Here is a 23,274-nt window from a genome sequence, read left to right on the forward strand (position 1 = left end):
GAGCGCGGAGCGGGGGGCCGGGGCGGCGCGGGGAGCTCGGCGGGCGGTGCAGCCGGGCGCCCGCTGCGCCCGCGGGGCCGCTCGGGGGAGCTCGGGGAGCTCGGGGGGAGCCCGCCCGGGGCACCGGCCGCCGCCGCCCCCCCCGCCCCCCGCCCCCCGCCCCCCGTCCGCGCCGCGAGGGCCGGCGTGCACCGAGCGGGAACCGCCACCCCGAATGCGCGCGGGGGCCATCGGCGGGGTCCGCTCTCCTGCTGCAGCAGGGGGATTGCACGGTCTGCCTGGACCCTTGTCAGCGCCTAAATATTGAGACGTTAGTGACTCCTCTCTCCTCTCTCTCTTTTTTCTTTTTTTTTGCACATTTTTCAGCCCCAGCTCTGTTATGCACAAGGTGTCCTCAATGCTCGTCGCCTAAGTTCCCTGGCAAATCTGTCTCATGCCTTCTGAGAAACTACACAATTGATAGATTGTCCAAGGGATGGTGGGGGGGGGGGCGGGGGAAGGACAAAAAAAAAAAAAAAAAAAGAAAAAAATGTGAGTGGGGTGTTTTGTTTGTTTGTTTGTTTTTCTTTTTCTTTCTTTTCTTTTTTTTTTTTTTTCTCCGAACTTGAGTTCGGCCAAGGCTTGAACGTGGTGAGACACACCACCTCCCCGTGTAACCTTGCTGGGTGATGATGAGATCAGTGTGAGCACTGGCAAGTGTTTCTCATTAAAATGCGAATGTAGGGGAACCTTGGGAGGAGAACGTGCTGTTGTTGGTTGATCCCTCAGGCTTAATATTTCCTTTCTCTCTCTTTTTTTCTCCCCCCCTCTCTTTAAAAGTTTTCTAAGAAATAAGTTCACCAAGATGTCCAGTGATAGGCAAAGGTCCGATGATGAGAGCCCCAGCACCAGCAGTGGGAGTTCAGATGCAGACCAGCGGGACCCCGCCGCCCCAGAGCCCGAAGAGCAAGAGGAAAGAAAACCTTCTGCCACCCAGCAGAAGAAAAACACCAAACTCTCTAGCAAAACCACTGCTAAGTTATCCACTAGTGCTAAAAGGTAACGTGTCAAAAAAGGACGAAAGCACATGATTCCGGTTGTCTTCCAGACAACTCACTGTTGGTATTTTTTTTTTTTACATCACTAGCCAGGGTTCGGAGATATTTACTTGGTGATCACTTCTATTTGCACTTGAATAGCTTGTCATTCTTTAGGTGGGACGTAAGGCACCTCCCTAGAACTGTACTTCTAAGGGAACTTAACTCTGTACTTTGGTTAACTTCAGGGAGAGTGTCCTTGAGTAGAGAGAGCTTGGACTCCCGTTCTGACAGATTGTTTGAGGAGCTGGCAAGGGAAATTTGGTGCGCCCAAATTAGCTGGTACATTGAGGATGTTCCTTTTTATGAGTCATACTCTTCTTCTTCTTCTTCTTCATTGAAATTGACACTTCTGGAGGATCAGCAGCGCCTCTCCATGAAGCCTGATGATTAGAAAGGGGAGTGTGTTTGCTAGGAAATTTGTCAGTTCAAGGCCTGGACTATACTGGAGAGCAGATTTAAAATTTGGGCTCCCCGTTTGCTTTCAGTTTTGCAGATAAGGACTTTAAGTCACGCATCCCAGGTAACTGCTCTTCTGTAGTTAACGGTTGGTTATGCCTCTCTCTCTATTCTCGTGAGCGCGCATAAAACTGCAGAGGAGCCATTTACCATTTTGGATGGCACCTGGCTGTCGAAAACTTTCGTTGTGTTTGTGGCCCTTCCCTCTGAAACTTGTGGATCTGCTTGACGTGTTAATACCCCACAGGAGAAGAAACCTGTTTTGTTGGGTATATACGAAAGGCCGTTTGTTTCCTGTTGATTTATATTATCTTTGATGGCAAAAAAGAGAGAGAGAGAGAGAGAAAAAAAAAAAAAAAGGATTCTGTCGAGGGGACTCCATTGGTGGCACTAGGGGAATATCCATGAATTCTATTAATTCTACGTCAGATATGTCTATAGCGTTAGCTCATATTGACATTTTGTCGGTTTCTAGTGATCACAACTAAAGGGAGAAGAAAATATAAAAACTGTTCAAATACTGCGTTCTGTAGTGATTTCGAAGTACTCTTATTTTTCTGTGGACTTTCACCTCTATCAGTAATCCCGTATTAATAACTTGAGAATGTTTTATTAAATAACAGCAGTCTCTTAAATAATTTAGAGTCCCCCTCAATTTGCTGTGATCTTGTTGAGGAACGTGTTAAACACATCTTAAGTTTTGAAAGCATTTTAAATTTGAATAAAATGAGAGAACTGCTTCCCCTGCTCTCCCCCCCTCCCACCCCCCCGCCCCCATCTCAAGGCTATATATCCTGGTATTTCTTTCCTCCCCACTTTACTCAGTCTTAGTCCTGTACTGAAATTAAGGTCAAGGAAAACAGAATTGGTTAAGTAAGAATGTCAGAGTCCTTTAGAAGTTTTTCACTGGTAAAGATGTTTGTGAATTTTAAACTTTTTTTGGCCCCAGATATCGTCAAAACTGTTAACGTACTCGTGTGATAGCTTGCTGACGCTTACCTCTATAAAAGTGACTTGAAGTCATTGTCAAAAATTCTAGTGCTTTCCCTCCTCCCTTCTTGTCTCATTTGCATATAAGCTTGAAAAGAGAATTTCTTTGGTAAAAAGTGTTTTAAAATAGATCTTCTATCCTTTATTGAGTACTAGTGGAGGACTACTTCTCAAATCAGGTGTGCATGTCATACTTATTTACAGTAGCGAGTGAGAAAAAAAGCTGCAAAGTTTCTGTTAAGGGATTTGGGTTATGCCTCTGAGAACAAAGAGGAAGCAGCCATGTTAGCATTACTGAAGGCAAAGCCAGCCTTGCATTTAACTGCATGGTGGTAGAGGGCAGTGTAATTCCCCGGTTATTCTGTAGACTACCTCAAATCCTTTTTGTCTGTTCTCATTTCACTAACAGAATTCAGAAGGAGCTAGCCGAAATAACTCTTGATCCTCCTCCTAACTGCAGGTAAGACACACATTTTGTTGTTCTGATTTTTTTTTTTGAAATGTGGAAAAATATCAGGAGGTTAACGTATCGGCTCTGGGTACGTGTGCTGCAGAAAAGCAGCTACTGTTTGCTTCTCTTCAGTTCTTGCAAGTGGAGCAAATAAAAATTATCCGAGGTGAATTAAACCGGTTTGGGGGGGAAAATACTCTTCAGCGTGTATCGTACCTCTTAGATTTAGGAACAGACCGATTTCTGGGCTTCTTACTGACATGGGTGTGAGTGGTGCTGATTTTTGTTCCGTTGTAACATCTCTGTAGGGTGCTTATTCAGAAGTATATTGCAGAAACTTCTAAAATTTTGCTAAGCTTTAAAGTTACTGCTCGTGTGCAATCTGAACTGACCTTCCAAATTTAGAAATCGCTGAATGTGGTGTTACAGAATGTAAATGCAGTAAACAAGAGTATAGTTTCTGTTTGATTTATTCAGTAATGTGCCTTAAGGACAAATTTTATGTGCTAAGCTAATGCTTTTAGTTGTTTTCTAGAGAATGCATTGGTGGAATTACTTACTTGTTAATCAAATGTCTTAATTACTTGGGAAAATCCTTAGGAGTCTTGGTCCTTATAATATGTGTATGGAAAGCAGTAAATGAATTGGAATTTGTAGGAAGAATTCATTACAGTGACATCCTGTGGGATAATTTAAAACGGTTGGTTGCTATAAGGTGCTTTAAAAGTAAGTGGTTGACAGTTCTGTTTGTGAACTTTTTTTTTTTTTTTTTTTCAGTTTGTCTTAGTGCTCTGTTTTCAGCTGTGACTATGTGGCTTCCAAAATTCATCAGACTTAGGAAAAAAAAAAGTGTTGTAGAGAATTTGCATACAGATATGTGCTCAAGAGCAAGAGTGGCAGCTAGAAACAAGGCAGGGTTACAGTTGGATAGGAAAATGATTTTCTTGTCCTAACCTGTATTTTTGATGTAAGTTGTGTTCACATGAGATGATCAGACCTAGCCCTGAAGTCTTCTTGAGATGTAATTGGGTGTAACTCCATTGCTTCTTGCTTGTGTGTATTAATCAGATCCTTGGATAAGGTGATCTGATCCTGATTTATTCAGTGAATTAACAGTTTTGCTGATATTCGTAATCAGCTATTTCAGTTCAGAAGGCAAACGTGAATGTAAACTAATTTAAACAGGTAGTGGGTATGTTAGATCTCGAAGTTCTAAGAGCTGTGCTGTCCACTGATGCAGCCACTAGCCACTTGTGGCTCTTGACCACTTCAGTTGTTGTCCAAAATGAGATGTGCTCTAAATGTAAAATACACATCAGATTTTGAAAACTTAGTACGAAGAAAAGAATGTACAGTACCTTAGTGATTTTTAAAACTATCTGTGACGTGTTTAAATGAGAAGTCGGGTATGTTGAGTCACATAGAATGTTTTAAAATTTTACCTTTTTACCATCTTAATGCCGTTATTAGAAAATTTGAAGATACGTTATGTGGCTTGTATTACATTTCTAGTGAGCAGTGCTGCTGCTTTAGAGAATAAATACATCAAAGTATTCCTTCCAGCCTTCTGGATTGGTGCGTCTAATCTGTAGCCATTTAGTGAGGTCAAGTTAGATTTGCTCTTGGAAGAATCACTTAACTTGCAGAGTATATTCTGATATTTCCCTTTGTAAAAGATGTAAAGATCTATCAGTTCAAAACCTAAATTGCACGTGAGGTCAAACATTGGTTTCTGTTGATTTTCTGCAAGTGGCACAAACTAGCGTACGTGCATAAATCTAAAGAGTCTAGTAGGCGAAGTGTTGAATGCCCTTGGAGCAGTAGTGTAGTGTTGCAGTTACTGAAGAAGTGTGCTTTACGTGTTTAACCCAGGAATGGTTCCCCAAGGTCACTGAGGATATTTTAGAGGAAGTTGAATGTTTCTGGGAGGCAGAAAGTTTGTTTATTTTTCTGTTTATATGCCATGTTTCATTTTAGTCTGAAATTACGCTTCACATTTAGTGATCATTGAAGTAGCGAACCTGTGGGCTTGGGGACGGTGACATGGACTACATCATCTGTGCTTTCCCTGGTCACAATTTGTGATGATTGTAAACTATTGCAAATTATGTATTTCGGTTCTCTAGTTCTTTTAATATTTCAGGGTGGTGTTTTTTTTGTTTTTTTTTTTTTGTGGCTATGTGACTAAAGGAAAAACAGAAAAAGTGAGTCTTGACAGGGAACTGGGAGAAGTTGTGTCTTACTAGTTTGGGGACGGTCTTCTTTATATGCCTGACGTAAAATAGATACTTCTGTGTCTTTTATTTAAAGCGTCTGGAGATTGTTTTGGGGTGGAAGATGATCTAGTCCTGTCCTCGAGCAGGAATTTGGAATATTGAGTGTTTGGTGGAGACACTTTGGGATTTTGACAGTGAAGTCTGAATTTGTGTTGCATTTTTTTTTACCTGTCGGAAATGTGTGACAGATCATGGTGTTGTTGTAGTTCACAGGTGCATGGGTGAGGATTTTAGCTTTATGGTGATTGTATAGTTTAAGTTTATTGATTTATGTTATACTTTAAAATGGGATTCTATGTTAATCAGTTTTAAAATGTGTGAGTTCATATTGCCTGAAATCTATGAAACCTTATACTCTCTTGACTTTGATGTTTAACTTTCATGTGCAGTTAATTAATCAGAATTCCATTATGGTTTTGAAAATAATTTTTACAAGCTTGTCAAAGTAGGTGACAGATTTAATTCTTCCTCAGGGAAGAAATGTAAAGTATATCTGTGTACATTCAGGAAAAAGTTGGTTGAAATAAAACTCAGCAAAACCAGAATTAGACAAGACTAAGAATTCTCTTAGATCCCATCCTCCCTTCTTGTGCTTTATTAATAAAATATTCTTCTCTTATGTTACATATTCCCTTACTATTATATGTCTAATATGTGTATATCGAGAGTGATCTTAGGGTAGACTTACCTGTTGAAGTAAGTGTGTGGTTTTAAACAGGTTTGAATATATTTTTGATAGTAATGATATTTCTTTTCCTGAGAGTATAAAAGTTGGATAAAGGACTATTTCCAGTGATTTGATGGCATTTTAGTTTTTAGGTAGTGGAGTTCCTTAGACCAGAGCATTCTCAACATAGGGATTTAATATTTAATGTAGTGGCCTTGATTTATATGGTTTACATAGTGTATCCTGCGTTATGGTATAGTTGATTCATCAGTGAGAATGAAGGGAAGTTGTGTTATGGGCATTTCCCTATCTGTTTTTGGAGAAAGTGATTGACTAGAATTGTTGAGTACTGTGCTATTAGGACATTTATGTTCCCTCTTTCCCAGAGGGTGCCCTTGTCCTTTCACAGTAACCACTTACAGACCTTTAGGAGGTTGCTAGATCTTTAACTCAACCTCTGATTCTTTCCGTATATGATAAAAGCACAAATACGCACTCTTAAAAAGTTCTTTAATATGTTGAGGTTGAATCCGTGTCAAAGTTGGATATTCAGGGACGTTTGTAAATAGTTTTTGGATGTGGGAAAGGCCTTACTGGAGGGGGACGTAATAGTATCAAGTGTGTGCTTGCAGAACTTGAAAAGGTACTTTAATACTTGTAAATCTTGCTAGCAGCATCCTTCTTTTAAAAACAAAATTAATACAAGAGGCAATTAAGTTCTAAACCAGAAGTTGGCAACTCTTGATTTGCTCATAAGCCTCTCATTGTCTAACTGTGGGTGAACCGTACCTCGTGAGGGCTATTGCCGCTTGCCACCATTTTCTAGGATAGACTAGAATTTTGCTCCTCAGAGGGTGATCTTCACCCTTCACCGCATTTTATGCGGTCAGCAAGGTCCGCATCGCAGGTAAGATTATTAAAAATGCAGAATCTTGCCTACCCTCGCTGCAGAAGTACTGAATCAGAGACTGAATTTCAGCAAGAATCCCGGTGAATCAAATGTATATTAAGGTTTCAGAAACATTGGTCTGAGTTCAAATCCTTGATCTGCCTCTTATTAGCTGTGTTATTTTAGATCAGTTAGGATATATTTCTGTCTTTCAGTTTTCTTAAATGTAAAATGGAGATTAAAATAATTCCCCTTCTACAGGTTGAGGATTATAAATGAGTTGTTATGTTTTAAAGTTTTGTAATGGTGTAAATTGGGTCAGTAAAGTGACCACAGCATAATTAAGGGGAGAGAGGCAGGTTAGACACCTGTCCTCACTCTTGCTGGCATTTTTCCAATGGATCAACATCGTACTCTAGGAGTAATTTTATTTTAATCAATTTAGCATCTATTTATTTGAAAACACATCAAGCAAAAAAATTTTAAATATATATTTATTAGTTAAAGGAGTTCCTTAGAACTTGTGTAAAAAAGAAAATTAACCTAAGGACATTGGGCAAGGATGAAGGACTAGTATATCCCTTTTAAGAGGAATATACATAAAGTTAATGATACTTAATTCAATAGAGAATGATCTCTCTCTGCAGTAAATTACAATGAAAAAATTTTGAAAATAAGGGTGATAGTTACGTTTTCCCTTTTAAAAATATCCTGTTTTAAAAATGTGCAGGTTTATTGAGAATGAGATTATATCAATATTTGTAAAACTTGGATTCTGAATTGATGTAGTTTACCAGTAACCTAAATATAGCAACTTTTTTCCTTGCCTGTGATTTTGGAAGCTTTTTGTAATTGGTATATGAAGGCAGGTAATAATCAAAATAACATGTGATATCTACATTGCTTGGTTGGTTGCTTATACAGCATTTTATTTTATTTCATTTTATTTGGGGGAGGGAGGCAGGGAGGTTAGGCCTGGATCTCACAACCTTGAGATCATTACTTGAGCGAAAATCAAGAATCAGGTTGCTTAATAGATGAGCCACCCAAGTGCCCTTACAGTGCTTGATTTTTAAAGTCCTCCGCATTTATAGATAGATTGCTTTTTTTCTTTTTTACTTATACATGTGTTGTTGTGGTTGATATTAGGCAGCATGTGCTATGTGAAGGAAGATACCCTCTTTTGTGAAAGATCTCTTTCGTCATCTAGTCATTTTCAACTCTTCAAAAAAATTCTGGAACTCTCTCTCTCTCTTTTTTTTTTTTAATAAAAATGAAATCTTAACTGGAAGCACACTTTCTAAAACAGATAAAGAACTACTCTGGTTGAAGGTATTTTCCCTACCACCCCATTGTGGTCATCTACTGATAGATAGTTCTTAGTGTTTTATTAATTAAATTTTGACTTCTGCACAGATTTTCAAAAATCATGAGGATTTTTTTTGGAAATTTGGGCATTACTGATCCTTTTAAATGATATTTATGTTTCATTAGGCTAGTACTAGCTTCAACACAGATGAAACACATAATACAGTATGTTTATGTTGTATACTCTAATTATTTACTTGTTTCTACCTTCTGCAAGGGTAAGTGTTCCTCTGAAAGGAGGGTGTGGTCTTACACATTTTTGTAACTCTTGCTTTACACAGTATTTTGCATATGAAAATTTGTTAAATTAATAGATAAATCAAAATCTGTCGAATTGACCGGAATAGAAAGTCCAGGCAAAACAGTGACTTTGGGTTGGAGAAAACTCTCTTAAAAATACCATATGTTCTGTACTTTTCTTCATAGTAGTAATTTTTAGTATGATTATTCAAAGGCACTTAGCTACTGTTTTGTATTATAGAAGGAAACTGATAATACTATAGTAAGCCTAATTATTTGTCTCATATACAAGAGTGCTGCAGGAAGACCCAGTGCTGTTGTGGCTAAAAACTTTTCCCAAAAGAATGACATGATTGAAAACAGTATTTCTTCCCCTAAAAGGTCATGTTTTTATTAGGGACCTATTATGTTCAAAGCAGATAGTGTAGTTAGAAAGTAGGTGAAAACACTGTGTGCCTTTATTCCCAGTTGTTTTGTCACTTTCTATAGTTAACCAGTTGGTACCTTATTCCCTCCTTGAAAAGAGTTGCTGTTAACAACAGATGGATATGTTTAGTTACAAGAAAATCAACAAATCCTTCTTGCTTTGAGTGCAAGGGCATTCAGATTGAGAATGGAGAGCTTGATCTGCCATTCTCATCTTCCTCATAAAATTGAGATTAAAAACATACAATAAAACCACTTGTAGACTTAGAGAAATAGAAATGATTTTTTTTTTCTTCCTATGCGGCTTTTGTCAGGGAAGTATATTTGTCATTTTATTAGAATCTAGAAAAGAAACTCTTTAAACTTTTATTCTTTCCTTTGCCTCTATATCAGTGGTTCTTTTGCCTCTAGATCAATCAACTGGTGGTGATTTTTGCCTCCCTACTTCTCTCTATCAGCTCCTCCCCCCCCCCCCCAAAAAAAAAAAAAAAAAAGCCTAAGGAACAGAGGGAACAGTAGACAATGCTTGGAGACTTTTGTGCTTTCTTAACTGGGAGAAGGGGTGGTGGTGGCTGCTGATATTTAGTGAGTAGAGGTCAGGGATGCTGCTAAATGCCCTGCAGTGTGTAGGACAACCCCCTCCAACAAAGATTCATCTGGACTAAAGTGTCAGTAGTGCTCAGGTTGAGAAATCCTGCTGTAGATCCTTAACTCTGATACCTTGCTGCCTGAATTGTTGCATAGTTTTCTTTTTACCACTTTGCTGTCTTATTAGCGATGCCTGCTTAGTATACTCTCCTACACCTTCTTAGAGCTGATGGCTCTACCTCCCACTACTCCTGTGCTATGGTTTATATTTATTGTGTATTTTTTGACATATGAGTGTGTTGTTTTTTATGTGAAACCACAGGAATGGCTACCTTGAATACCTGCTAAATTACGGTCTATTGAGGCCAGAAATGCTTTCGGCAGTATTTTTATTTCTTTTCTGTCTTGCACCAGTTAATTATACCCCTGCATGATCTAGCTTTAGGCTGTTGTATCTGTGTTCTACCAGAAATATTGAAGTACGATGCATCAAGGAGAAATACCATTGGAAATTCATCCAAATTCAGTTTTACATTGAATTACAAACAGGTAAGAAAGCCATGCTCTTGATTTGGTTTTTAGTTTCATCATTAAGACAGTACAGAGATTATTCACTTCTATTATTGTTCTAAGTCCACAGTCTTTTATTTCCAACCCTTGGGGCTAGATGTGTTTCAGAGTACAGAAAATTTTTGATTTTAGAAAGGGAATATGATGTGCTTGCTGTATCTTATATAACAACCCCAGTGGGATCTTCAAACATAATATTTTTACACCAAAAATGTATGAATATTTATACTAAATGGGATAATAAATAGACATTACAAGTAATTTCAGGTTAGTTCATGTTTGGTGTTGGCTGCCAAATTATTTTTCTCCAAACTTACTTTAAAAACCTTTTGATTTTTAGAGCTTTTGGGATTCCAGAATTGTGGATAAGCAATTGTGAGTCCTCTACTCCCTGTGTTAGAATGACAATCGATTACAGCCATTTACAGTGAAAGTGTTTTGAAGTTGGTCGACTTTCCTTTCTTCTACCTGTTTTCTAATAGCAGTTTTCAGTTTCTCACTTTTTATTCTTGGAAAATTGCTTTTGTTGTTGTGGTGGTATGACTTGTATGTTTAATTAGAAAAATAATTTAGCCTCTTGATTTTAGAATTCTTTCTGCTTAAGTTGAAACTATAAGTATCAGTTTCTTTTTAACTCGCGTATGGTGTATTACTTTTCCACTTTGTTTAGTCATTTCATTTTTTTTCTTAATGCACGAAATTACACCAAAACCAGTGCGTCCTTCAATACTTAAACAGAGGACTTGCCATTTTTATGTATGTGTTTTGTCCTGTAGCATTTGAGTACAGTTGAGTACAATTGAGTACATTAAATTTTGCTGTGTTGGAAACCTATAAGGGTTTACTCTCTTGCTCATATGAAGTCCACTGTACATGCAGGAGCTCTCCTGGGTAGGTCTTCCATGTATGGACTCCGCTCTCTGCTTCTTGCATCCTGTAGTTGTGCCATTTGAAACCTGTGTCCAAGCAAGAGAGTTAGGGGGTCATGTGCCAGCTTTTAAGTGCTTCGGTCTGGAAGTAAGACATGAATTCATCACATGGCCTCCGCCAACTGCAAGGTGGCTGGAAAGTGTGGGGGAGCATATGGATATTCAGTGAGAAATCAGTTTTTCTGCCACAAAGGATGCATACTTCCATGAATAGATGACTTTCACTCTTACTTCAAGAGAGGAAATAATTGAGCATCCAGCCTGACACTGTACTGGAGTCCATAGTATAATACTTATTAATACTCTAACTTGTTTAATTCCCAAAGGAACCCTCTAAAGAATCATTCTTTTTAAGATCTCAAAACTGAATCTTAAGAGTAGTTGAGAAAATTGCCAAATGTCACATATGTAGCGCATATACATAACAGATGCGGGACAAAAATCTATGTTTACTTTTTGACATAAAAGTAAGCGCTTCTGCTTTTGGACAGTGCTGCTTGAGAGATCTGGTAAAAGCATTCAGAGTTGATTATGGGTCTGTAGGTGCATGCTTAGTTTAAGTATATCTCCCATTTGTTTGTTTATAGTTTTTCGAAGGATCCAAAAATACTGTTCCTTGTAGGGTTTTAGAACCTGGCAAGTAAGGTCCAGATGGTGAGTTGGAGAAAAAAAAGAGTTTCCTTCTTTGGCTTGGGAGTGCAAGGCTTTCTTACCTTTTTTTTTTTTTTTTTTAATTTATTATCATTTAAGCTTTTTTTTTTTTTTTTTTCAGGGAGCATTTCCCCAGTTGTCAGCTCTCTTGCCTTATTCTCTTCCCCTGTAAGAAAGAAGGTCAGGGACTGAGTATGATCATAACGGAAAAAGCAAATCTTTGTTCTCTGCCTTGTAGTTCTTTGTGTATGGCTTTCCTGTGGGCAAAGGAATATCTTTAAATCTACCTCTGCTTTTTTCTCTGGGGTATTGTGAAGCAGTCCATGTTTATGAATTGCTTTGAGGTTGGAAAAAAATCCATCTGTAGATAAGAATTCCTAGCTTTATGGAGAAAAGTCCCAATCATATAGGATTTTAGGAGAATTTGAATGCTGATTTCTCAGCACCATGTGCACTTACTATTTTTTGATACTGGCACTAGATCTCACGTTTTTAACAAATTTGGCTTCATGTTCAAGTTAAGTCCTCTTAATTTTGTCTTTTTTTTCTTATAGCTTCATAGTTCATTTAATCACTGTTTTCCTAAATTTGTGAATTTATACAGAAATTATTCCCAGATAGTAGTGTGGGGATTTGCTTTTTTTCTTACGAGTGAGTCTCTTTGGAAAAGGAGCTGGTCCACTTAGCAAGACAGACCTACTAACGTTCTCAGGGTGACCTGCTAGGTTTATGTAGTTCATTTTAGATTAATGAGATTAGTTTTATGAATCAATCTGTACCTTGCATTTTGTCTAAAGGCAGTCTTGAATTTTAAACTTGTGGCATTTTCCTCTTTGTTGACATTTCATTGGTTTTATAAGGGTGTGTAGATAAACAGCATAAGCTTATTTTATAGCGCTTGTTTTGTATGTGATGGTCAGTAGGAAGCGATTAACCTCAAAAATAACAGCAATGGGGCCAAGTTTTTAGATCATTACATTTAAAAACATTTCAGTCCTTTCTTGATCCTGAATGTATGATTATTTTAATTTAATGGTTATTTGCAGCGAATAGGAACTGAAAGGAATTGCAGTATTTCCATGTTCATTCATTGTTTGTGGTTTAGTCTGCCTGTTTTGGAGAGATTTGGACCAGTTATCCCCTTCCAAAGTTTCTTTGCTGCTTCACTGTCCCAGAGCAAATACACTTTGTCATTCTGTTTAACTTCTAGCTTGTCTGGGGAAAAATAAAGACATCTCTTGTCTGAAATTGCTTTTGGGAGTATAGCTCCACATGTTTTGGTCGGAATGAAAGGCCTAGGGAAACATGAATTTTGTTACCTTTTTATTTTATTTTCCTTTACTTATAAATCATCATGATGATCCTCCCTTTACATCCTTGCCTCTCACTTTTTATAAACAACATTCATTCCCTTTCTAAGGGTGGTTATTTGTAGTTTGTTTTGCCATTTACAATCTTATAAGTCCTTTACAAATGGATCATTTTTTCACATTAAATTTTAGTAGGTCAAGAATCCATTTATTCAGGGTCCCCAAGAGAATCGATCTCAGAAGATTGTGGCTACATATTTTTTATGGCTTCCTATTGCTTTCTGTAGTCTTCTCAATTTAAAGAGTAGCAACAACAGAATATAAAGGGCACCATAAGGCCTTGGCTTTATGGTTTTATTTTTGTTTCACACTTGTTTCTAAGAGTATTGGTAATATTTGTTGGATCTGTGAAGTATATATGCTTGTGGTAAATTCACCTGCTATCACAGTGAGGAAAAATCTGGCCTTTGATGGGTTTGAACATGAATTTAGATGCATGTGTTCCATGTGGAATTAAGTGGCAGTTTTTAACTAGTATTCCTTTAGATTTTATTTTATTTAAACGAGTGTCTGTTTAAAATTTTAAAAGACGTTTCTGTTATATCTTCCCAGATGCTTAATATCCCCATATCCATTAGAGGACTATGCCAAGCGTGCATTTTGTTCTTTTTTAAAACCCTAAAATAAACATGTTGCAAATGATTGCTTTCCCCTCCTGCTGAGGTTTCTTAGTTTTTTTAAATTAACTTTTTATTATGGACGATTTGAAACATATATGAAAGTAAACAGACTATTATGATGAATCCCCATGTAGCCTGCACCCAGTTTGAGTAGTTACCAATCCTTGACCAGTCTTGTTCCACCTCTAATCCCATCCATCTCACCCTCCCATATTACACTGAAGCAAATCTCAGACATCATTTCATCTATATTTTTAAAGAACAGATATTGTGCTGTGCATTTTCAAAAAATAGGGACTCCTTTCTAACTTAACTACAATGTCATTAACACACCTACATTTTAAAAAATCTAAATTCCTTAATTGTTCAAGTTTACAGATGTCTCGTGGATGTCCTAGACAACTGCTCCCTCCCAATTCCCACTCCCTAAACTTACCTGAATCAGTGTCCAAATGAAGTAGACGTATTGAGATTGGTTGGTATGTCTTTTATATCTTTTTTAATCTCTAAATTATATTTTTCCCCATTTTTTTGCAGTGTAGTGAAAGAACTGGGTGAAGTTTCTGAGAGTAGACTTTGCTTATTGCATTTGTATAGTATAGTTTAATATCTTTGCTTTCAATATTTCCTTTAAATTTGGGAGTTTTGTCAAGAGGCTTGATCAGAGTCAGGTTTGGCTGGTTTTCTTTCTTTTCCTTTCCGTTTTCCTTTTCCTTTTCCTTTTCCTTTTCCTTTTTCCTTCCCCTTCCCCCTTTCCCCTTCCCCCTTTCCCCTTCCCCCTTTCCCCTTCCCCTTCTCCTTTCCCTTCTCCTTTCCTTTCCTTTCCTTTCCTTTCCTTTCCTTTCCTTTCCTTTCCTTTCCTTTCCTTTCCTTTCCTTTCCTTTCCTTTCCTTTCCTTTCCTTTCCTTTCCTTTCTTTTCCTCTTTTTCTTCTTTCTTTCACAACTGCCTTATGGGTAGTATGGTTTCTATCAGGAGACTTGTAAGATCTGATTTTCTTCTTGTGATGTTAGCAACCATTGGAATAGATCTCTAAAGAGAAACTTACTGCATCTTCCATTTGTTTACCCAGTTGGGAAAGTTACTTAGTGAAGGCAGACTGTTTTATTCCTTCTCTTATTTATCAGTTTTATTTTTTAGTGCTTTTTCAAAATAATAGTTGGTTTCCTAGTATCCTTTTCAGAATCATTGTGAACTCATAACTGTTGTGTTTCAGTCCATTGCAGCACTTCTGTATGTTGCCATTATAATCCTATACACCCGCTTAATTTTAAATAAACTTTAGCTTCAGTTGCTTTGCCTTAGGGAACTTTGGATGCATAAAAATTGCATGGACCTATTTTGTGGTAAAAAAATAATGCAAATACATACATTCAGCCTAACCATTGCCCTAGATATTTTTCAAAAACTGAATACTTTTTTACGCTATTGTTTTAAACAAGTGATATTCTCCTAGCCACCTCTTCATCATTTGTCAAGGGATAATTATTAAGTCTTAGCATTAGGATGACTGAAATACCTTTATTGGAACTACAGGTCTGTTTTTAATTTCTGAATTAAAATAAATGAAGGTGAAATGCAGAGACCTTTATCAGAATGAAATTAATTTATCACAAGAAATGAATTTAAAAATCAACCCTGTTGTAATCTAATAAGATCTAACAAGATAAGCAACCTTCCTTGTCTGCTTACAGTGTTTCTCATCAGGGTTCCCCCTTGGCATTTGGGGCTGGATTGTGCTTTTCCTTGGAAGACATTGAGCATCCTTGGATTCTGCTGGTCAGGCCTGTCCCAGTATTATGGCCACCAGAAACCACCTTCTCCCATTTCCAAATGTCTTAAGGAGGGGAAAGGGGTTAATCACTTCACATTACAAATTACTGGTGGAGATTCCACATTGTAATGCTAGCAAATCATAACAGTGTAATTAAAAATTTTATAGTATTGCTTCAAATAATAATGTATAATAATTTTTAGTAGATTTCTAATGTAAAGTCTGTGATGACCCAGTGTGTGTGATTTTACTGCCTATGTAATTATCTTCCGTGCAAAAAATAGATGTTTTCTTCCTCTAGCATTTTACTTTTTACACCTCCCCCAAACTCTGAACTCTCATACTGAATATGAACTTTGTGCATGAGCTCAACATATATATATATACACACACATTTTTGCAAATATGTATGTATATACATATCTTTTGATCTTTTTGTTTAGCGAGTTTTATTTTACTTAGAGGAAAACCTGTGTACCTGAGGGATTTTTCTGCTGGCCCATTGCCTCCATTAACCTTTCCTGTTTTTCAGAAATTATTTAAAAGCCCGTTTAATTCTGTCATCTTTTCTCTCCTTATTATCTCCTCTCTGGCTTCTCATTTATCTTTATTGAGCCATGTATGTAGCTACTTCTCCACATTTGTCTTTTATCTCTTTCATCTTTTTGTAATCTGGCTTTTCGTCTTCTGTTTTATTTCATTTTTTTTTTTTTAATTTTTATTATTTATGATAGTCACACACACACAGAGAGAGAGAGGCGCAGAGACATAGGCAGAGGGAGAAGCAGGCTCCATGCACCAGGAGCCCGATATGGGATTCGATCCCGGGTCTCCAGGATCGCGCCCTGGGCCAAAGGCAGGCGCTAAACCACTGCGCCACCCAGGGATCCCTTCTGTTTTATTTCAAAAATGTCATTTGGTAATCTTGGTTGTCCATGTTTTCTTCATATGACTTATTTGTAATTTCTTTGTTTTAAGTGTTCACCTTGTTATGTCTCTTTACTTTTCAACTTGTATTCTGTTGTTGATGAAATATTTCTTCTTTCTCCTATTTACTCTTCTTTTGTATTTAGTATTTGTTTCTTCTTAAATGTGGTACCTATTCTTTCTTCACATGTGTATCCTTTTTTTTTTTTTAAGGTTTATTTATTTATTAGAGAACATGAGGGGAGAGAGGAGGGAGAGGGAGAGGCAGGCTTCTCATTGAGCAGGAACCCAGGATCATAACCTGAGCTGAAGGCAGATGCTTAACCGACTGAGCCCCCCAGGTGCCCCACGTGTGTCTGTTTTATCTTTTATCTTCCCCTGGGCACTCATGCCACATTGTGTCAGAGGGGCCTTTGATTACAGAATTTCCTCAGAAATCTCAGTAATTGTGGGCCACCTGGGTGACTCAGTTGGTTAAGCATTAGACATTTGGTTTCTGCTCAGGTCATGGTCCTCACAGCCCTTCAATTGAGCCCCGCATGGGGCTCCATGCTCCCGGGGGAATCTGCTTCAGATTCTCTCTTCTTCCTCTGCCCTTCTGCACCCTCTGCTTGCATGCATTCATGCTCATTCTCTCTCTCTAAAATAAATAAACAAATCTATATTTTCATCTCTTAGTGTATGTAACGTTCTTGCATTACATTTTAGAATAATTTTAATGAACTTGTTAATTGAAAGCAGCTCTGAAACTAGCCAAACTCTTTTAAGTATGGAGTGCGCTATAGGAACCCTGCATTGACCATACATCCTGGCTTATGATTATTAATAGCATTAATATTAATAGCATTTGTTTTTACTTTCAGAAATTCCCCAGTGTGCTAAATTATAGGGTCATCTTACTCTTGTGCTAATGTGGGCAATGTTCTGGTTTGGCTTGGTGCATTAAGATTCTTGTAATCAATTCTCCAGAGCCGAGATTCTGATTTAGTAGTTCCAAGGGTGGCCTGAGGAGGATGTGCATTTTAAGAAGCATGTCTTAGGATACAGATAGTAGTGGCCCTCTAACCATTTTCTGAGAACTAGCACTCAGACTAAAGATCTTAGTTGGGTTGGGGATAATGGGGAAGCGACAGAGGAGGTAATAAAATACCACTTATTCTCACTAGAGAAGAACAATTAAGCTCATATTTCTTACTTGATTTTAATGGCTGTTTTCTTAAGAATCACCTATACTTTGAATGCCGGTGTCATAATACAAGAGTATTGGTAAAAGTGTGTGTGGGAGGAGTCTGCTAAACATTAAGGCTCTGCATGTGTGTATGTAACTAGTGACTTAATGAGGACATGAAATTTTAGTGCAAACAGCTGAAAAATACAAGTAAATCAGAACTTAAGCTACAATTTTGGAGTAAGCTGGCTGAGCTAATAACTCCAGAGACAGTTCTGAATCTCACTCATGTGTTTCTATATTTTTTCTTTCATGTGTTTCTATATTAAAAAAAAACGAAGAAAATAAAAACACTTCAACAGCAGTCTCTTCAGGTATTTAACCAGAGGATGATTGATTTGAAAACCTGAAGTAGATTATTTGTAGACTAATTTTAAAAAATTTATCCTATATACTTTTGTTATATAGCTTTCTCTATGGATATGGATATTTCAAACTTCTAGGTGCTTTTTTTTTACCTTTTATTCGAGAACATAGGAAAACATGAAAAACTACCTTAAAAACTACCTTAAAAATGTTTTGAAGCAAGAATAGTCTAAAATCCCAAGCATGATCCCACACTGCCAAAATGACAGTTGTATAGTCTCACTGAAGACTAGCAGTATTAAAATTGTAGAAACAAGTAGAATTCATTTATTAGACTGTTACCCCGCACACAAAGGAAGTTTGGTACAAGACTGTGAAGAGTGGCAGTTTCCAGTCCTATGCCTATGCCAATATGCCTATGACATATTACTACCATAGGCTACAGAAGAAAAAATATAGAATATTTTGAGATAAAGAATACAAGATAAAAGCATTTTTTTTTTAAATTTTTATTTATTTATGATAGTCACACAGAGAAAGAGAGAGGCAGAGACACAGGCAGAGGGAGAAGCAGGCTCCATGCACCGGGAGCCCGACGTGGGATTCGATCCTGGGTCTCCAGGATCGTGCCTTGGGCCAAAGGCAGGCACTAAACTGCTGCGCCACCCAGGGATCCTGATAAAAGCATTTTATATATTTTATCCGTTCATCAATTATGGATATTTAGCTCATTTCCATCATTTGGCTGCTCTGAGTGGTGCTGCTGTGAACACTTGCCTACAAGCATTTGTTTGAATACCTGTTTTCAGTTCTTTGGGGTATATTTCTGGGAGTGGAATTGCCATATCATGTGGTAGTTCTGTTTAACTTCTTGAGAAACTGCCAAACTGCTTTGCACAATGCTGTAGCATTTTAGTTTCCCACCAATAATGTGTGAGGGTTCCAGTTTCTTTACATCCTTGTCACACGTATTTTCTGGTTTTTTGACTATAAGCATCTTAGTGGGTGTGAAGCGGCATCTCATTGTGGTTTGGATTTACATTTCCCTAATCACTTGTGATACTGTGCATCATTTGGTGTATTTTAACTGACTCCCAATTCTAAATATTGAAGTAGAAGAGAATTCTCCCTTAAAGTAATAAAATATGCTCCCCTTTGAAAAAGCCAATATTCTTATTGAAAATACTTGTGAACAGTTCTTTAAATTTTGAAGGGAGAAAAGCCAGGGATGCCCCAATTATAACTAATAACCGTGAGTGACTATAATATAAACGTTGAAGAAGAAAGGATAACAAAGAATATAAATATTAGAAAGGCAGAGACAACCTCCCGACTGCCCCCCAAATGCCCTTTTTAATATATTCAGGAATTCCAACTGACTTAGACAAATACAAGTTCAAGTCCCAACTCCACAAGGTAGCTGTGAGATTTTGAGCAAGTTAATTTAAATTTCTGTCTCATAAATGTGGATGATAATCCTATTTCATCTGTTTTTGGTGCATTAGATACTCCATATCTGGTGTATGTTACATGTAATGGTAAATAGCTGTTTTATGGAAAAATAAACCAGCGTGTTTATGAAATAAGACTGAAAAATGAGGTATTAGGGTCAGTTATATACAAAGATTTAAGAAATATTTCTAGTCCACAAAGAGTAGTGATGAGTGGAATAGCATGGCAAAAAAATCTGAGATACTATGGTCATTGACTTCTATGGTAAGACTAAGAATTTTGTGTTCTACAGCCATCTTTTATATTTTATATTGTCAGCATTTAGCAGTTTCTGGCACATAGAAGATACATTGTATATGTTTTAAAGTTTTGTTGAATACAAACTTCAGGTGGAGACTTATTAGTATATTAAACAAATACCTTTAAAAATACTCAAAGTGACTTTCCAAAACATGGAGTTAAGATTACTTAATATGTGAAATTGGAATAAACAAATAGTGCTTTAAAAAGTTGTCACAACTTTTATAATATAACCTCCAGATGGATGAAAATCTTAAGTATATTGTAAATAAAGTCAAACTGTTGGAAAACTTCAGGAAATGGGCCTATGTATTGTTTATTGTTTTAGAACATCCATAGTGTACAACTGCAGGGAGTGTCATTTACACTGTGCTCTGTTCAACACGCCGTAGCACAGACTCTACCGTAAGTGGCACCCTGGGGGTTGTGCAGTATGGTGGCCATGATCAGACCGTTGACGATTAACTTTTAATTCATAAGTGAAATCATAAAGGAGATGGTTGAAATTCTAATATATATGTAAAGTAAGAGTTCTTGTGCTATGAAAGGAACAAAATTTTAAACAAAGAAATATTCACATCTGCATTGCAAAGAATGTATATCATAAGGAGCTCATATCAATAATAAAAATATCGATTCATAATGATTAGCTGAAGGATATGAATTCACACAGGCTCCTAAAGACGCAAAAACTGGAAACAACACTGGAGGGGTTGCACTCCTTGGACTGCTTCAAAAACCTATCGAAAGCTTATGAACCAACTCTTCAGGAAAATATATGCAGGACATTTCGGGAAGTTTAGGACACCATGAAGGTCTTTCTTTCTAAGCTCTGGAATTTTATAAATGAATTGTTACATTTAATGTCAGTTAGTGCAAAGAAGCAAAATATGCCTGTCACTTTTCAAGAAAGATAGGTGGGAGAGAAATAACTCTGTAGCCTCCAGAAAATTGAGAGCTTGCATGTTGAAAGTAGAATTTAAAGAGTTTCTTAAATAGCTGGGGGAAAGAAAAATAAAATTATGTTTTGCCTGGAGTCCTGGAAGTCCACCTGCCAGCTATGAATGTGTAAGGGGAGAAGTGGAAATAGAGCAAAAGAGATGATTTGGAGAAGGGGTGGTTTGAGACAACATGTCCAGCTCAACGGAAGGATTAGGAAGAAAAGTAGAAAAAAGCAGAGATTAGGCTGGATGTGGTCTGATGAGACCTCTGACACCTGCAGGCAAGCATCCTGATGCAGGACCTGTAAGGGCATTAGGAAGTCTTTGCAGGCTGTTGAAAGGGGAGTTGGGATTTCAGGGTAACAGATTAGCCTGCAGCTTGAGTTGTGGTGGTTAGACAGCCTTGGGTAACTAATTGACAAATGGATGATTCTGGGGGGGAAATGGTCCGGAAGCAGTTCCTCTTGAAATCTGTTAATTACACGGTTTTCAGATAGGGATGAGGAGATTTTCTAATTTTATTGTTTTAACCTTCCAGTAAGACAGTGCTCCCCTCATTATGAAATATGTAGTAGCTAAAGAAAACATACGATGTTTGTCCGTGTCTGTTTTTTAATAGTGGGAGTTTACGAGGAAGTTGTGCTTTTCTGGTTGTTGCACGTGGAGATTCAAGGTCAAATATCTCAAGCAAAAGGCAATACAGGGGAAGCCCGGTTGGCACTAGCTGCAAGTATATGTGGCTTCCCACACCTCGCTGGCAGCTGGAAGTCTAGGAATGAGGTTGACTTTATCGTTGGTCTATGAAGTGCCCCTTGGAATGGATTTGTTTTAATGAAAACATCTACCGGTTATTGGCTGTGTGATAAAAACTCTAGTACGTTAGTAACGGCGTAATGTTTTCTGGTCTGTTTTCAACTGTAATATATATCAATATGTTTCTTTCGTATTGCTCACTGCTGTCAGCAAGGCCTGTTAAGAAGTTATATGAAAATGTGTGGAAGGGGGACAGGAAATGTAGATCATGCAAAGTGGCAGATACATGTCTCTTTTGTTGTTAAAAGCAAATTTAGGAAGCATTACAAACAAAGAAAATGTTCTAAATTCTTAAGTTTAGGTGCCAGGATTCAAAATAGTGCTATTTAATAAAAATATAGTGCAAGCCATCTATGTAATTTTTGTTTTCTAGTAGCCACATTAAAATTAAGAAATTTGTGAAAATATATATATATATATATATATTTTTAACCCGAACCATCTCTCAATTTATTTAAACCACTTGAAAGAAACCCAGGTGGTATGACAGACTGGGAGTAAACTGTGCGATCTTGGGGGCCTGACTTCACCTTTTTTGAGTCTTTAGCTATTAGAGTGAAAATTAATTATATTTTTATTAAGTCAAATATCCAGAATTATATTTCAACATGTAACCAACATGAAATAACTGATGAGCTATTTTAACTTTTTTTTGTACAATATCTTTGAAATCTGGTATGTATTTTATACTTAAAACATATTTCAGTTCATACTACGTAGTCTGTAAGTGCTTAATAGCCAAAGGTAACTAGTGGCTGCTGTATTGGACAGCATGGATTTAGAGTGTTTGGTCTGTGTCCTTCCACATATTATGGATTAACTTGGTTTTGCCCCCTTATACCTCATTTTTTTTGTGTGCATAGGTATCAAGAACTGGGGCACACCCCTACTTGTAAAAGGAAGATTAATAACCCCTTTGGGCTAGAAGTAATTAGATGTGAAGATCCAACAGTTCAACAGTACAGAAATGGCTGTTTTCCAAAGGAATTTTTTTGAAACACAGATCTCTCTGCCCATGTTTCTTCATTATTGGTATCTTATGGTAGGATATTCATAATTGAGAGGGAGTCTCTCTATTCTTCTTTTATTGTTTCATTGGTTTTAGAAGCTGAAATGCCATTTGTTGGGTTTGATTTTTTTTTTTTTATATCAACACCTAAGCAACGTATTTATAAATGTTTTATCTTGTTAGAGATAATCTTACCATCAGCCATACTCCTATTCAGACAGCCTTTAATGAGAAAATTTAGTGTTCTCATTCTGGACATTTAAAGAAATACTTTGTAAATAACTTTAATTCAAATTATTTATGTCTTTCTAAGAACTCCTAGGAAGGATAACATCGCAGGATTTAAAGTTCACTTAATCTAATTATAGTTTGTTGGACTTTATTTGCTATAAACTTTAAATAAGATAGAGTTAGTTCCATTTTTTTTTTTTTTTGGATCATGATTTTTCACTACTCTAATGCCATAAGGCAATTTGCTGTTTTTGAACACTAAATTTTAATATTAAAAAAACTTCCCAAAACAAAATTTATTTGTACATAGTACATGATAGAACCAGACTATATTTTCCAAGATGTCTAGCGTTGTACATTTTTATTGCCATTTACTCTTTTCGTCTGTGTTGAATTATGACAAGCGTCACTTAATTATGGCAGTACATGTCCATTTGAAACAATAGCTTTTACTTATTGACTATGCTACGTCCTTTGTTATATAATTTACATATATTTTAAAATTCTTCCCTGAATATCTCCCTAAAAGGGAGATACTCTAATCTTTTTAGAAATAAGAATAAATCTTTGAGAGGTTATGTAACTTGTCTAAAGACATACTAATTAATGATGGAAACAAGATTCAAACTTGATCTGATCCCAGAGGTCATGCTGTTCATCACACCACGTTAGATGTTCTCATGGCTGAATCAGGTGTGTGTGGGCAGGGTAGGGGTGAAGAGTA

At 37.1% G+C, this 23,274-nt stretch overlaps 1 protein-coding gene across 2 annotated transcripts in view; it reads left to right on the forward strand.

Annotated features, from left to right (window-relative positions):
- UBE2E3 (ubiquitin conjugating enzyme E2 E3) overlaps positions 1 to 23,274 on the forward strand; it is an 86,238-nt gene that overhangs the window by 499 nt on the left and 62,465 nt on the right. Inside the window, exons 1-3 of one of the 2 annotated variants that reach the window (XM_035696425.2) lie at positions 216 to 310; positions 820 to 1,038; positions 2,935 to 2,985. In XM_035696425.2, the coding sequence (XP_035552318.1) occupies positions 845 to 1,038; positions 2,935 to 2,985 (245 nt within the window). In that variant the 5' untranslated portion in view covers positions 216 to 310; positions 820 to 844. Of the gene's footprint in view, positions 1 to 215; positions 311 to 819; positions 1,039 to 2,934; positions 2,986 to 23,274 lie in introns of those variants that run through there. The other variant, XM_025460381.3, reaches the window with a different exon arrangement.

Source organism: Canis lupus, chromosome 36, assembly GCF_003254725.2.
Source record: "Canis lupus dingo isolate Sandy chromosome 36, ASM325472v2, whole genome shotgun sequence".
Taxonomy (NCBI): Eukaryota; Metazoa; Chordata; class Mammalia; order Carnivora; family Canidae; genus Canis; species Canis lupus.